General features: G+C 37.4%; 3 protein-coding genes across 5 annotated transcripts; 2 read left to right on the top strand and 1 right to left on the bottom strand.

The window, feature by feature from the left end:
* The first annotated feature begins 1,090 nt into the window (after positions 1-1,090).
* On the top strand, positions 1,091-4,318 carry LOC147275380 (transmembrane 9 superfamily member 3-like). The gene is made up of 7 exons (XM_086227483.1): positions 1,091-1,289; positions 1,824-1,864; positions 1,971-2,553; positions 2,642-2,779; positions 2,876-3,032; positions 3,131-3,615; positions 3,855-4,318. Exons 1-7 carry the CDS (start codon positions 1,132-1,134, stop codon positions 4,072-4,074), a joined length of 1,782 nt encoding a protein of 593 aa, XP_086083609.1. The 5' UTR covers positions 1,091-1,131; the 3' UTR covers positions 4,075-4,318.
* A 2,713-nt stretch (positions 4,319-7,031) lies between these two features.
* On the top strand, positions 7,032-11,922 carry LOC147275379 (uncharacterized). 2 transcript variants are annotated; one of them, XM_086256775.1, is made up of 12 exons: positions 7,032-7,467; positions 7,664-7,751; positions 7,830-7,917; positions 8,148-8,297; positions 8,573-8,704; positions 9,214-9,364; positions 9,463-9,501; positions 9,577-9,651; positions 10,561-10,620; positions 10,938-11,002; positions 11,187-11,277; positions 11,783-11,922. In XM_086256775.1, the coding sequence occupies exons 1-12, from the start codon at positions 7,378-7,380 to the stop codon at positions 11,792-11,794; spliced, it is 1,041 nt and encodes a 346-aa protein (XP_086112901.1). In that variant the 5' UTR covers positions 7,032-7,377; the 3' UTR covers positions 11,795-11,922. The 2 variants fall into 2 exon arrangements, with proteins under 2 accessions (XP_086112901.1, XP_086112900.1); XM_086256774.1 differs by having other exon boundaries at positions 7,034-7,467; positions 11,760-11,897.
* Positions 11,923-12,010: 88 nt separating this feature from the next.
* LOC147275378 (rhazimal reductase 2-like) lies at positions 12,011-13,418 on the bottom strand. Of its 2 annotated transcripts, none has more exons than XM_086256778.1 (3): positions 13,056-13,418; positions 12,525-12,945; positions 12,011-12,397 (listed from the first exon to the last, which is right to left on the bottom strand). In XM_086256778.1, exons 1-3 carry the CDS (start codon positions 13,388-13,390, stop codon positions 12,173-12,175), a joined length of 981 nt encoding a protein of 326 aa, XP_086112904.1. In that variant the 5' UTR covers positions 13,391-13,418; the 3' UTR covers positions 12,011-12,172. The 2 variants fall into 2 exon arrangements, with proteins under 2 accessions (XP_086112904.1, XP_086112903.1); XM_086256777.1 differs by having other exon boundaries at positions 12,525-12,948; positions 13,056-13,416.
* Positions 13,419-14,648: the final 1,230 nt, after the last annotated feature.

Genomic DNA, 14,648 nt, shown 5'->3' with positions numbered 1-14,648 from the left:
TCATGACCCACATTGCCACGTGTCATAAACCCAAGTGGGAAATTCAGATCCGAATAGGAAGGAGGCCAGGGACCATCCCAAGGCGTTGACCATCAAACCACCAGATCTCGCTCTCTCACAAGTGCATACAAATCTCATTCCGCCACGTAGAAAGAAAGAAAGAAAAAGAAAGAAAAAATGGAAATATTAAAAAAAGCGAGGCGTGAGACGCACCCCACGGCGTAAGGTAGGCACCAAAGCGTCGGTGAGGCATCAAACATCGTAAGCTACTGTGTGTGGTGAGGCACTCCGTCTCTGTCATCAATTGTCCCCGTTTTTTTTTAATTAGGCTAAAGTTTAATTTAGACACTAAATTATAAGGGATATTTTAAATACATCAATTATCTATAAAATTATTAAAAAATATACTCTATTTAAAATTTAAATTGAAAAAAATAAATTTTTCTTCCTCTTTTCTTTTTTTACCCCTTTCTAGTCTCCACCTCCCACTCTTTCTCTCTTTCCTTTTTTCGACCAGCCCTCCCAACCCAGCCCCTTTTAACTCCACCCCCACCACAACTCGCCGAACCCTCTCATTCCATTTATCCGAGTCTCTTTTTTTTTTTTTTTTTCTCTCATTTTTCTTTTTCTTCCCTGTATCTCCCTTCTCTCTCACGTGACTTCGCATAGTCTGACCGTGACCAGACCAACTCCAGCCAAGTCCAGCTGGCGCAGCACCACCAACCACTAGCCCGCAGCTCATCTCTCTCCCTCCGACCATCCCTCTCTTCCCTCCCCTCTCCTGCCCGACTCCCTCCTTGTGTGTACCTCATAGAGGTAGAAAGGGGTAAAAAAAGAAAAAGGAAAAAAAATTTATTTTTTCAATTTAAATTTTAAATAAGATATCTTTTTAAATGATTTTGTAGATAATAGATGCAGTTGAAATACTCATAAAGTTGGGTGTCTAAATTGAACTTTAAGCCTTTTTATTATTTCACATTAACTAAATAACTATAATTTGCGCATAACCTCACTCTCTAATCTCTATATTTTATTAAGCCCCAAATAAATATATAAACCAAAACCCGAACCCAAAATCAAATGTATATGTTGAATGTGGTTGTCTCCTTAACACACAGAGAGAGGGAGAGAATGAGGACGACCATGGCGGTGGGAGTACCAGTTATCATCGCCTTGCTAATTCTGTGCGGTGCGGATCTGGTTAGGTCCGACGGATCGGATCACCGCTACAAGGAAGGAGATTTAGTCCCTTTGTATGCCAACAAGGTTGGCCCGTTTCACAATCCCAGGTAAAACCCAAACTCACGTTACTCGATCTCAAAGATTCATGCTTTTTTAGTTCAATTAATCTCCTGGGTCTGTGCGTTTTTTCTGTTTTTTGAACTAGATCTGAGTTTATTTACGGACCCATTTGTTTGGTTACTGATAAATTTGCATAATTACAAGTTTTTTCAGCTTAGATGCCCGAGTGGTTTTGTGTTGCTTCAGCTGGGATAAACTAGACATTGATTTCGCAAATTGAATTTATGTTTTATATATTAAATTCAGAGCTGGATCTAATTTTAAACGAATTTTAAAGATTCGAATTGGTTCTTTGTCATTTGCAATCAAATCCTCTTGAGACAACCTTTTAGAAATATTTGCTCACATTTAGAGTAAACTATGTTTTTGGTTTTATTGAAATGACATGCATACTGTTCTTGCAAGCTTAACTCTATTTTTGTTGGAACGAAAAATAAAAGATGTGAGCTTGAATATGGTGGATTTTTTCTGTTCCTGATGGCCCTAATTTTGTTTGTTTGTTTTTTTCTGGGTGATTTCAGCGAAACCTACCGATATTTTGATCTCCCATTCTGCTCACCAGGTTCATATCAATTGGATTTTTTTGCTTTTTTACTCCCTATAGACTACATGTTCATGTTATGTAATGAATTTAATTTAGTTTGTTATTATTCGGATCTTAATTGCAGATGAGGTGAAAGAGAAAAAGGAAGCTCTTGGTGAAGTATTAAATGGGGATCGTTTAGTCAGTGCCCCTTACAAACTTGAGTTCCAAAAGCATAAAGATTCAGAACAAGTTTGCAAAAAAACACTGAAAAAGGAAGAAGTGGCAAAGTTCAGATCTGCTGTCAACAAGGACTATTACTTTCAGATGTATTATGATGATTTGCCCATTTGGGGTTTCATAGGGAAGGTTGATAAGGAAGGAAAAGACCCGAGCGAGTACAAGACCTATCTTTATAAGCACATTCATTTTGACATCTTTCACAACAAGGACCGTGTGATTGAGATCAACGTCCGAACAGATCCGAATGCACTGGTTGACCTTACAGAGGATAAAGAAGTTGATGTCGAATTTTTGTATACTGTAAAATGGAAGGAAACAAACATCCCTTTTGAGAAGAGGATGGATAAGTATTCTCAGTCCTCATCGCTGCCTCATCATTTGGAGATCCATTGGTTCTCGATTATAAATTCATGTGTGACAGTTCTCCTATTGACTGGGTTTCTTGCCACAATTCTCATGCGAGTGCTTAAGAATGATTTTGTCAAGTAAGCAAATTTGATCATCCTTTATCACTGTTTTATACTTTTATATCTGCCAAATTCACTAATTTTTAATTTTATTTCCCTCTAAAAGATATGCCCATGATGAAGAAGCAGCTGAAGACCAGGAAGAAACTGGATGGAAATACATTCATGGAGATGTATTCAGGTTTCCCAAATACAAGTCTCTGTTTTCAGCGGCTCTTGGCTCGGGCACCCAACTATTTACCCTGTAAGTGCTAATTCATCCAGCTATATGTGTTGCACAACTCTCAGTTTTCGAAGCTTCTCATCTATTTTGTTCTTTGTTGTTTTGCAAACCATGCAGTACGATATTCATTTTTATACTTGCTCTTGTTGGCGTGTTTTATCCGTACAACCGAGGGGCTTTATTTACTGCTCTGGTTGTCATTTATGCGCTCACATCAGGAATCGCAGGCTATACTGCTACTTCATTCTATTGTCAGCTTGAGGGAGCAAACTGGGTATGCTCTGATAAATTCTCCCCGCTAGGGTTTTGGTATTGAACCAACATTGGCTGAAGTTTTTTATTAATTATTGGTTCAACTTTCTGGTACTGCAGGTTAGGAATCTATTGTTGACGGGTTGCCTCTTCTGTGGACCTTTGTTTCTTACATTCTGCTTTTTGAATACTGTTGCAATTGCTTACACAGCCACTGCTGCCCTTCCATTTGGCACAATTGTGGTTATAGTTCTAATATGGACACTCGTAACATCACCCTTACTGGTGTTGGGTGGGATTGCCGGGAAGAACAGCAAAGCTGAGTTCCAAGCTCCTGTTCGCACTACTAAATATCCCAGAGAGATTCCCCCTTTGCCTTGGTACCGGGCAACAATCCCTCAAATGGCAATGGCTGGTTTTCTGCCTTTCAGTGCTATATACATTGAGCTGTACTACATATTTGCCAGTGTGTGGGGTCACCGTATTTACACCATTTATAGCATCTTGTTTATCGTGTTTATAATTCTTCTGATAGTCACTGCTTTCATTACCGTGGCATTGACATATTTCCAACTTGCTGCTGAGGACCATGAGTGGTGGTGGAGGTAAGCACCTGTTAATATCTGTACATATTATGCAAGCTATAGTTTTGGTTGGTCTGTCTGACCTTCATGTGTATGCTCTTTCTCTGTAAAAGTATTTGTCTAACCAAATTTTTTATTTTCCATTACCTTCTCTCATTAATTTATATTTACATTTCTAAATCAATTTGTAAACAATTTATATCTTCAGCAGATCTACTAGAATAATCCTCGACTGATGTATATGCTTGGTTTCATTACAGATCTTTTCTCTGCGGTGGGTCGACTGGCATATTTATCTATGCCTATTGTTTGTATTACTACTACGCACGCTCAGATATGTCCGGGTTTATGCAAACATCGTTCTTCTTTGGTTACATGGCATGCATCTGCTATGGTTTCTTCCTCATGCTTGGAACTGTAGGCTTCCGAGCAGCCTTACTTTTTGTCCGTCACATATATCGATCCATCAAGTGTGAGTAGCTAGTTGTTCTCCCAGAATCACCGGATACGTTTCCTGTGTTTTTCATCTGATAGGCACATTGTAGAGAAGTTTCCTCAAATTAATTTTGTAGTGCCTCGTGTATTAAAGCAATCATGAGATTTGCTTCCAGAGCAATATGTTAGATCACAATATGGGCGACTATTCATAGAGAGTTTGTATCATTACCTTCCAAACTTTGGAATACATTCTTTAAATATCTTTATCTCGTCATATAGTTGATAATTCTCTCTCTCGTGCTCTCCCTTTCTCCCTGTGTTTGTGTTGTGCACGCCATGCTGTTACTGTTAGCTGATGTTATTGTTGGGGAACCCTGGGGCTGTTGTGTGTTTTAGTTTGGCAATTGCATGATAAAGGTAGATAATACAAGGAGTACTCTTTGCTGTTTCAATTTCATAATTTTGATTGAAAAGTCATTGCACCTGTGGTTGTGAGTTTGACTTGTTCTTGGTGGTCCATGACTGGCATTTTAAACTCGATGGTTAATGCAAGTACATCCAAGCCTTCGGTAAATGGATAAAATGATGGTTTAGCCGCCTGCCCAATACTGCTTTAAGCAGAAATATACAATTGAAAGGGTGTCTGGTTGTTAATGATGAGGGAGTTTGCATTTTGCCTTGAGGCCCTTGCCTTGCCTCCCAAGTCTCCCCAATGCCATTAAAATCTTCATAGTAGATTATGGTTTTCTGATTTTCATCTTGATTCTTTCCATTTTCAGTCATGTTTTGATAAGTTTTGAGCCTTGTTGATGTTCATCATCTCTATGCTCTCTAGTATTCTTTAAGCCTCTAAGTTTGGAGGTTGTCAAAATATGAATAAAGGAGATAAAAGGTAAGTTATTTTTTAAAAAAATTTAAAATTATGTTACTAAAGGTAAGATTTTTTTTAATTTTTAAATATCGCATTACTAAGATTTAAAGACCATTTGAGTGGTTGACCAAAAAAAAAGACCATTTGATGAATCAATAGAAATGAATTTGGAATGTTCGTCTATTAAAAAAAAGTAAGAAATATAGATTATCTCCATATTTTTTGTCCCATTTATTATATGAGATTTGAGGGTAATGAATATCTTATTTATAAGAAACCTCATTCAGCCAAGGCAATACCATAGAGCATTAGAACGCTAACCCTACCTTGTTATGTCTTGCTTCATCCCAAAATCAGAGAAGCTTTCATCCCCCAAGAGTGGTTGGAAGCAACTTGTGCGTACCCTACGATCGAAACTCTACTTTTTGAGAAGATTAAAATCTCTAAACATGAAGAAGAGTACCAATCCAGGCTTTACTGCCCAATGCTGGACTAGTAGTACTACTCGTCGCCACCACCATCATCACCGCCATTATTATCAATATACCTATTCTTATGATGAAGGCCAACAGCCTCATCGAAAGAGCCTTCAAGGCAGAATTGAGGCTGCAACAACATATCAGACCGGGGACGAAGATGGTACTGACGATTATCATGATGCTGTGGGAGATGAGATTCATGAAGAAGAAGAAGATGGGGTTCATGATCAATATGCTGTTGCCATTGGCGACAGTGCTACTTCTACTGCGATACAATTATGGGGAGTGGACGCTCAAGCCGAAGAGTTTATAGAGCGTTTCTATCAAAGATTGAAGCTTGAAAGCCAGAGATCCAATGAACTTCGCGCCATGTTGGCTCATAGTGCTACGTAAGCTATTTCATTTATGTGAGATTGGCTGGACAGGACGACTGTCTTTAAATTTTTTTGATCAAAGGCAGAATTCCAATCAACTTCTTGCAATTTTAATGTTATTGAATGGAAGGCAGAGTTTTAATGAACTTGGTGCAATAATGTTTCATTTTCCATTTCTATATATGACTATGAATGATTGATTGGACTGTCTTTAAATTATTCATTTCTGTTTTTTTTTTTTCTTTTTTTTGCCATCAATTATTTTTTCATCAACATTTTCGTGTGTTTTTCATCTCATAGGCACCTTTTAGAGAAGTTTGCTGAAATTAATTTTGTACTGCCTCGTATTTATCTTGATTCCCAAGCAAGCAATTCGTTAGATCGATCACAAAATGGGTGACCATTCATAGAGACAACCAAACAGTTAGTATCATTACCTTCAAAACTTAGCAATACATTCATTCTTCATGATTTACAGCTAATGAGAAATGATTGATCTTGAAACCAAACAGAGATCTATCCCATGAAAGAAAATTCTGGCTAATGATGAATGAGTCCAAAGTCTCGTCTCCTAATGTCAATTATGCCATTAGGAGCAGGACCAAAACGAGATTAGATTTCACAGAGTTTGGTTTTCTGATTTTTTATTCTTTTTTTTCTTAACCTCGTCTTTTAGTGTCTTTATGGTTTCCAAAATCCTTGTTTTTTTTTTTTTGGGTCAGATCCAAAATCTTATATTTTAATTACTCATAAATATTCTTCTAAAATTAATTATTTCTACAGGATTCTTTAAATCATGTTTAATATTTCTTAGGTTAAGGTCGGTTCGAGTTGTCAATATGACGCAATTACCTCATACATAAGGGAAATAATATCAACTATGCGTTGAATATAATATATATCATATAGGAAATATATGTAAAAACCATAAAAATTAATTTTGAAGATTCGGCTATTAAAAGTTGTATAAAATCGGTAGAGAAACTATAGGAGACTATTAAGGGTAAGTAGCAATCATTTACTAAGGAATTAAGAATGAAATCATAATCTAATACCAGAAGCTCTAGTTTAAATGACGAATAATGCTACACTTATTACATTCTTATACCACATTTTTATACCATTTGACGTGTCATTATTTTATTGGACAAAGTTTTTATTTTTTATTTTGGGTTTTTATTTTTATTTTTTAGTATCCAATGTATGAATGTCATATAAGTTGCCGCATAAGGTGGTATGAAATTATGGTATAAAAATATGGTATATATAGCACTACTACTGTGACATTAAGATAAAGGCCTGGTGGACAAGTCCAGGTTTGTATTGGGCCTAATAAAATAAAAAAGGCTGAAATAAAGTTGAAAAGCCCCGAAATTGTGTCAATAGTGAATAGTGGTTAGTAGGCAGACGTACAGTTGAGCATCGCACAATATCTGGAATTCTGAAATTCTGGAATTGGAAGTCCTGAAAAGCCAACGACTTGAAAGTCGAAACTATTAAGCCCTGAAATTCTGTGTTCATCTATCTATCTCTGCTAGTCTGGTTGTTGTACTATAAATAGTAAGTATTAGCAGCGATTTGCAGCAACTGGGTAACACACTGTGAGACTGGAGAGCTAGATATGTCCACTACCTCGTCAGCTCTGGTGCTCCGCGTCCCCTTCGCTTCCCCAATCACTTCCACCACCACCGCCACCAAACTCACTTACCCAGTAAGCCTTGTCCTCCTCACCATTTAAAAAGCTTCACTTCCGTATATTTTGTTTCCGTGCTTTTGTTTTCTTTTTCTGACCAAATACAGAGAAACAACAATCTATAATCATAAGTTCAAACCCCATGTTACTCTGAAATTGAATACTGTAAAGATAAGTGTTGCTTTTATTAACAAAACACAATCATATTTCACAGATATGTAGCTCACGTGGGTCTACAAGCAGTGTGAGGCTTGTGGGTTGTGCTCATGCTGCCATTGCAGCAAATTCGACAAAAGGGGAAGGTACCATTTTGCTCTATTTATAGCGTCGGTTTTAGCCTTTTGGATTTGTTCGCATTTTGGGTTTTGTTAAGTTTTCAGGTACCTTTGATCCTGAACTCCGTTCTGTGCTTGAACTTGCCACGGACTCTGAGTTATATGAGCTTGAAAGAATCCTTTTTGGCCCTAGGTACTTCATACTCAATTCTTTCTACTGCTTTCTCTTTTTTTGAACTTGTTCAGATACTTTCTGTTTGGTAAATATGAAACTCTGGCACAAAACAAGAAAAATCATGTTTTGCATCTTGCATTTTCGATTTTCAGTGAAGGGGTAGTGTCAATCAAGCTAAAGATTTAATTAACCTTGAAGTTTTTATTGGGATGTTGACATTTTTATCTATGGGTGGTGACGATATCCAGCTACTTCAGCCCTTTACTGAAATCCATAATGAGCAGAAATGATGTTGACTATGCAATGATTGAAGAAGATCTCGAAGAGCGAGAGGAATTTTTAGCAGCATTAGAGTCACGATTCTTATTCCTCGCAGCTGATGCTCGGTCTACGATAAGGTTTTTCCTCAACTTATATGGGCAAGGCCAATGTGCATTCAGCAAGTTATCTTTTAAATTCACCTCATTAGTTAACTTGTTTGGAATCAACATTACTCGAATTTTATGGGCTGACTTGCCACTGAACCGAATTTATGAAGGGTCCTGGCAAAGGAAAGTGGTTTGAAATCTGTCTAATCCTATTTATTTTATACTAAACTAACTGCTAGTGTCATATAATTGCCAGTGAAGTTTCATGTTGACTACCTGACTGGTTTGTGTGGGATTCTTGGTAGGGGTTGGAGGCCATCATATAGAAATGTCTTGCTTGCAGTGAGAAAAGAGTTAAGCATTCCTTGCTCAAGCAAATTGTCAACTGAAGACCTTGAAGCAGAGATTTTCCTTCATCTGTTGCGAGACTACTCAAGGCATGTGTTCTACATATTTCTCTAATATTTAGACCTTGGTTTTTATTAGTTTTAGAAATAAATTTTGTATTTTTTTTGGTTTCTCTTTAAGTATCCAAAAGGAAAGAGAGATCGAAGAGAACTCTACCCTTAGGTATGAGAAGTGAATTATGGGATGTGCTTGAAAAAGGTTGTGTGATGATCCTGTATTTGTCGTATTGATAAGATTTCATAGGATCCCTGTAAAATGGATGTTTCCAGTAAGGAAGTGTAGACAGTTAGAGGGGGATAGAGTTGAAATTGATCATTTTAATTTTTATCCAGGTATGTGGTATAATTTTAGTAAATAAAATTACAGTGAAAGAGGGAAACCAAGGTTGGACATTCATGAGTTGGTAGTTAGTTATGCTGTTCAATTTTGACAATTTACTGTCTTAGTAGGTCATTGTATCGTAGAAAAACTTTAACTTTGGATTCTTTTATTTTGAAAGTGTTGTAATGACTTAAAATGAGTCACTTCCTTCATGTAGTGAGGAATCAGGAAGTTTCCATGACCTGTTGGAATTCTCTGAGCCATCCAATGATCAACATAGTCTTGAACTTGGACTCAGTCAATGGAAGTTGCAGGCCCTTGCTGCTTTAAAAGTTGGGGCAGCAGAGCTCCGATCGATGTTTTTGAAGGTAATGTAACTTTACTACATTGACTTTATGGATTCTTCCAATTCTCTATAACTTGAGTTGATATTTTTAAATTTACTGGTTCTACTTTTCTTCTGAAGGGTGGTGGTATCTTTACTTTGGCAAAGATCTATCAATTGGTAAGAAAGTAATCATACTAGTTAATTTGATTTCTTTCATCTGTTTATATCCTTAACTATTTTCCTTTGTGGTAGTTAGTTAGGAAATTATCTGGGAATGTGTTCCTAGAAGCTGCCAACTATCAGCTAAAAAGAGATTTTGTTAAAAAGGTACATATTTGACTTCATATCTTTGTAGTTGTGAAAGGAACCATAAATGAGTAATTCTTCTGATATTAATATGTGGAATTCAATTATATTCCAATTTATTACAGCTTTAATTTATTTATTTTTGATGAAATGGGGGCCGCATACCCACAGCTTTAATAGTTTTGACCTATTTGTCTCATATTAATGTTTACATGGGCAAAGAGACTCCTCTTCCTGTATTCTAGTTTTTCTTTCTATTTTCAAACTTATATATAAAGCTTGTGCAATTGGGTGACACCCCTTGGAGCTTTTCAATAAATTATCTTTACTTTACAAAATTACTTTTAAGTGTCAGGCTATTGTTGAAAGAGATATGAGAGAGGGATAGAGGGGATAAAAAGCAGGAAACCCCCCGGTTTTGGAGACTCCACTTAGGACATGCACTTTTAAATTGCAGACATAAATATAATTATGCATACAAACATACATACTTATGTGTATGGTTTTGGGTTCTGCCATACATAAATATAATTATGCATATCCTAAACCCAAAAAAACATACATATGTGCATACATTATACCTCTGTGTTCTCCCACTCCCACAGTGTTCATGCCCTATGTTTATAAGATTTGCCTCTTCATCAGAAACATGCATGCATATACACTGTTGTGTTCTTACTGTGTCTTTTCTTTTTCAAGATTTGTATTTACATTCGTGTGATGTCATCTCCCATGTCCATGTCTGTTTCAACATGTTCTAGCTTCATGCTTATGCTACTTTTTCTTTCATTATTATATGGAGTATAAACTTATGCTACTTTTTCTTCCATTGAATGGAGTATTTCTCTTTATGATGTTAATGACTACCCTATAATTTATCTGGTATTCCTTTTTCCCTGACATGTAATTCCATATTTTCTTGATTTTCAGGGTGGACAATTAGCTGCTATTAATCTGGAGTCCAGAGTGGCCTTGCTTGCGGCAAAACAAGTAATTATATTTTGATGATGATTAAATTCTGCCTCTACCATCTAAATGATTTGTTTCTGTGATAGTGGTTTTTTTATGTTTTATCAGAAAACTATTTTATGAGCTAGTGGCATTTTTATTAATTCAGATCCAAGTTTTATATCAACAAAAATCTGAATCAATTCCAGTGGTGCTGATATCAGGGAAACCTCCTTCATTGTCGTGGTTTTAAATATAAAGTGCAACACTAAATTGGATATTATCACAAAATATTGTTATATGTTCCCCCCTCCCCATTCTATCATTTCAGGATTTCTCATATTTCTAATTTTGGACAGGGTTTTACAGGGGCTACATCAAGATATCTTGGTTTTAGAAGCATGATGGCTTTACTTGGTCCAGTGTATTGACTCTCTTCCTGCACTCTATCTCTAAAACACACACACTCACACACATGTAAATATTATTTTGATTGTAACTTTACCGGACTGTCTCTGTCATTATGGTTGCTTTTGATGATGTTCAAGATTTTTGCTGATTTTTTTCATCAATTGTTATCAGTTTATTTCTTTTGGTATTTTATGCAGGCTTTGGGGAACATTTCTGGCAGATGTTGTCATTCAAATGCTAGGAACGGACTATGCAAGAATCTTGCGAGCAATTTATGCTTTTGCACAGGTACTAATGTTTTTCCAGTTTTCATGCCTTTTTGCCTTCAGGTTTGACACTGTGAAATGCTGGTTTTTCCTAGGAGACCCATTTGTGAGATGCTTGTTATTCATTTTGCTTTGATTATAGCTGTTGACATTAGTATATTCATCATTGTCTAATGATTATACTATTAGGCCAGATGTTCATTTGATTGGACTAGCTGTGGCCATGCTTCAGTTTGATTATAATTGGACAACATAGTCAATGAACCAATGATTGTGATTTCTCCATGGGACAAATGTAGTGGACCGAAACTTGACTGTCCAATTAAACTAAAACATGTTACAGATATTAGACAACCATCTTCCTCTTGAGAAGCAAAATTTAGATGAGCATATAACACACAGAACAAACAATAAATAAAATAGTCTCTCATTCGTTCAATTTTATTTTTATCTATGAAAATAATTAAGTTGATCTTGAGATATGGTTTAATGCTTTTACCTCAGATCCGTATCACCCGTACATATAGGTTACCATCTGATTACTGAAAAGCTTTGCAATTTGGGAAGATGCTAAAGTTGTCATTCTTCAAATAGTTTGAGCGCTTGAAATGGATCTGGAGCAGCATTGACATTGGAGGTAAATGTGGATGGTCAGCATGTTAACGAGAGTGATTTGTGATCAAGATTAATTACACTGTACATATATGTTTTTGCAATTAAACCACCTGTCTGCTTCTCTTAAGAATTTTTGAACGTGCAACGAGAAACAGTAGAATTTGTCACTAATAGATGTCTTTTTGAAATTTAAAGTAGAGATACAAATCATGCTATAAACATGCATGGTAATTTTTTAATTTTGATAAAAAGGAAAAATAACATGAAAATTGGATGATATGATTCATGGAAGAGAATTAATTTTAGGGGTCGCCATCCCAAAGGTCCTCGACGGACTTGTAAGGTCCAGCTTCGGAAAGAAAGAGTTCCCCAGCAAACAACCTGCGCTGTGGAATTTGCTTGATCTTGTTCATTTCATCCTCGCTTAGTTCCCAATCAAATATTTGAAGATTCTGCTTCATCCTCTCCTTGTTGAAACTCCTCACAATTGCACTCGCTCCATGTTGGATGATGGATCTCAGTATAATCTGCGTATATATATATATATATATATATGTGTGTGTGTGTATAAATCATAAATCATAAATCAATATCAAGTCAGAAGTGAGAAATTGATGATGAGAATGAGAAGGCCGGTTTCCCTTTATGTATTACCTGCGACAGAGTCTTCCCTTTGGCAGCAGCGATGTGCTCAAGAATGGAGTAATCTATCCCGGAATTGGTAATCCAAGTAGCCCCATAAGCTCCCAAGGGAGACCATCCACTGACATGAATCCCTTTCTCTTTACAGAAGTCTCGCAACTTTCCTTGCTGCCACGAAGGGTTCATTTCCACCTGATTCACCGCTGGGGGGATGGTAGCAATGTCAAGGATTTGAGAGAGCTTTTGGGTGCCAAAATTGCTGACACCAATAGACTTGGCCAACCCCAACCTGGAACACTCTTCCATGGCCTCCCATGTCCCCTTTATGTCAAAGGGAAGTATATCCTCCTCTGAAATTTGGAAACCTGGGGTTCCTTGTTTCAACCTGACAGGCCAATGAATGAGGTAGAGATCCACATACTCCAGCCCCACCCTCCTTGATTCCAACACAAATGAAACACAAGCCAAAGTAAGAATATCAGTAGTACATGGTGTATCATGTATGGTAGGGTTACTAGGGTAGCTAGTACTAGTCGTACTTACTGGAGGGTGTTTTTGAGAGCTGGGAGAAGAAGATGAGGATCAGCATCAGTGCACCAGAGCTTGGAAGTGACGAATATCTCATCGCGGCTCTTGATGAGACCTCGGTCCAGAGCTTGGGCCAGGGCTGGACCAATGGCTTCTTCGGTTCCATAGAGAGCGGCAGTGTCAAAGTGGCGGTAGCCGAGCTCAATGGCGTCAACGAGAATGGAAGCAAGGGTGTAAGGTGGTGGGGGAGGGCCGCTTGTTCCAGTCCCCAAGCCCAGCACCGGCATCTTGTGCCCGGAATTTAGGACCACTTCTGGGACGACCTTCATCTCTGAATCTCTGATGCTCATCTATCGCCTTTCAGTTTGTAACTCTACTTGCCCGGCCAGTTGCTATATATATATATATATAAAAAACTCGATCGAAGTTGTAGCATCACACAGTCAGTGGGCCCAGTGGGCTTACGTCGGGGGAGCGGGGATTCAAACTTGTTAAATGATGTGTACCTCCCTAGCATAAAAAAAAAAAAGGTTCATCTTAATATCTGCAAAGCAGTGGTGTTTATTGTTTAATATCATTATTACTTTATTATACATCACATTCATGAAATTGAAGATTCAAGAAAGGGAGAAAAACTGAAGAAGTGGGTTTTAGAAAAGAAATGCGTGGGAAAATTTCAACAAGAAAAAGCCCTACACCATCAAGATATGTGGATTGCGATCTGGAGAGAGAGAGAGAGAGAGAGAGAGAGAAAGAAAGGGGAGGAGGTGGGTCTGCCGTACTGGGGAGGTGGTGCGGTGGGATGGGTTGGCCTGATGGGTTTTTGTTTTTCTTATTTTCAATTTTTTAATATTATTTAATGGAAAAGAAGTAATTTAGAAATGTGGCAAAATCTCAGCCATTAGATATTATTCAAGGACTGGGATTACAAGTCAGGCACATTGCCTGGTACAGTTTGCCTGGCAGAGGATCCAGGTCCAATAGTTAAATGATGGTGGGGCACGGGGCACCCTACAATTTAATTTATGAGGGATGGTGGGCGCGAAGTGGACCAATTAAACAATGTTATCTACTGTCTACGTTGCTTTCCAGTTTCCACAACTATCAAGTATTCTAAAATAAACGAATAAAGGATACAATAAAAAATAAGTCCAACAACTGGTCTTGCAGGCAACAAAACAAATGGCGTGTGAGACTGAGAGGAGGCATCAATAGCATTATCACCTGAGAGTTGGGACGAAAAAAGAAATGCAATATTACTCTACAAATGGGCCTGGGCAGAGTATAATGAAACGGGCTTAGTGAACTAAGTGAAGGATATAATTGGTCTATACCAATGAGGGATTCTGCTAGTGGATGGACTTACATATATCTACAGCCCAAACCCAAATCAGTTGAACTAGAAGTAGAGCTCTTCTCCTCTAATTAAGCCTAATCACTAAGGCACCATTGATGACATTAAGAAAAGTTAAGAAGAAGTGGTATACTAAGTAACTATACGAGGCTGCATGTGGCCGTTTGCCGCATTTGTTTGATAAAGGTTCCATGTATGCAATACAAGAGTACAAGGTGTATGGTACGTAGAAACAACCAAGCAAATACATAAAT

Source organism: Dryas octopetala, chromosome 9 (assembly GCF_963921425.1).
Source record: "Dryas octopetala chromosome 9, drDryOcto1.1, whole genome shotgun sequence".
Classification (NCBI taxonomy): Eukaryota; Viridiplantae; Streptophyta; class Magnoliopsida; order Rosales; family Rosaceae; genus Dryas; species Dryas octopetala.
Note: the sequence above shows the minus strand (reverse complement) of the source record. Positions and strands in the feature narration are given on the sequence as shown.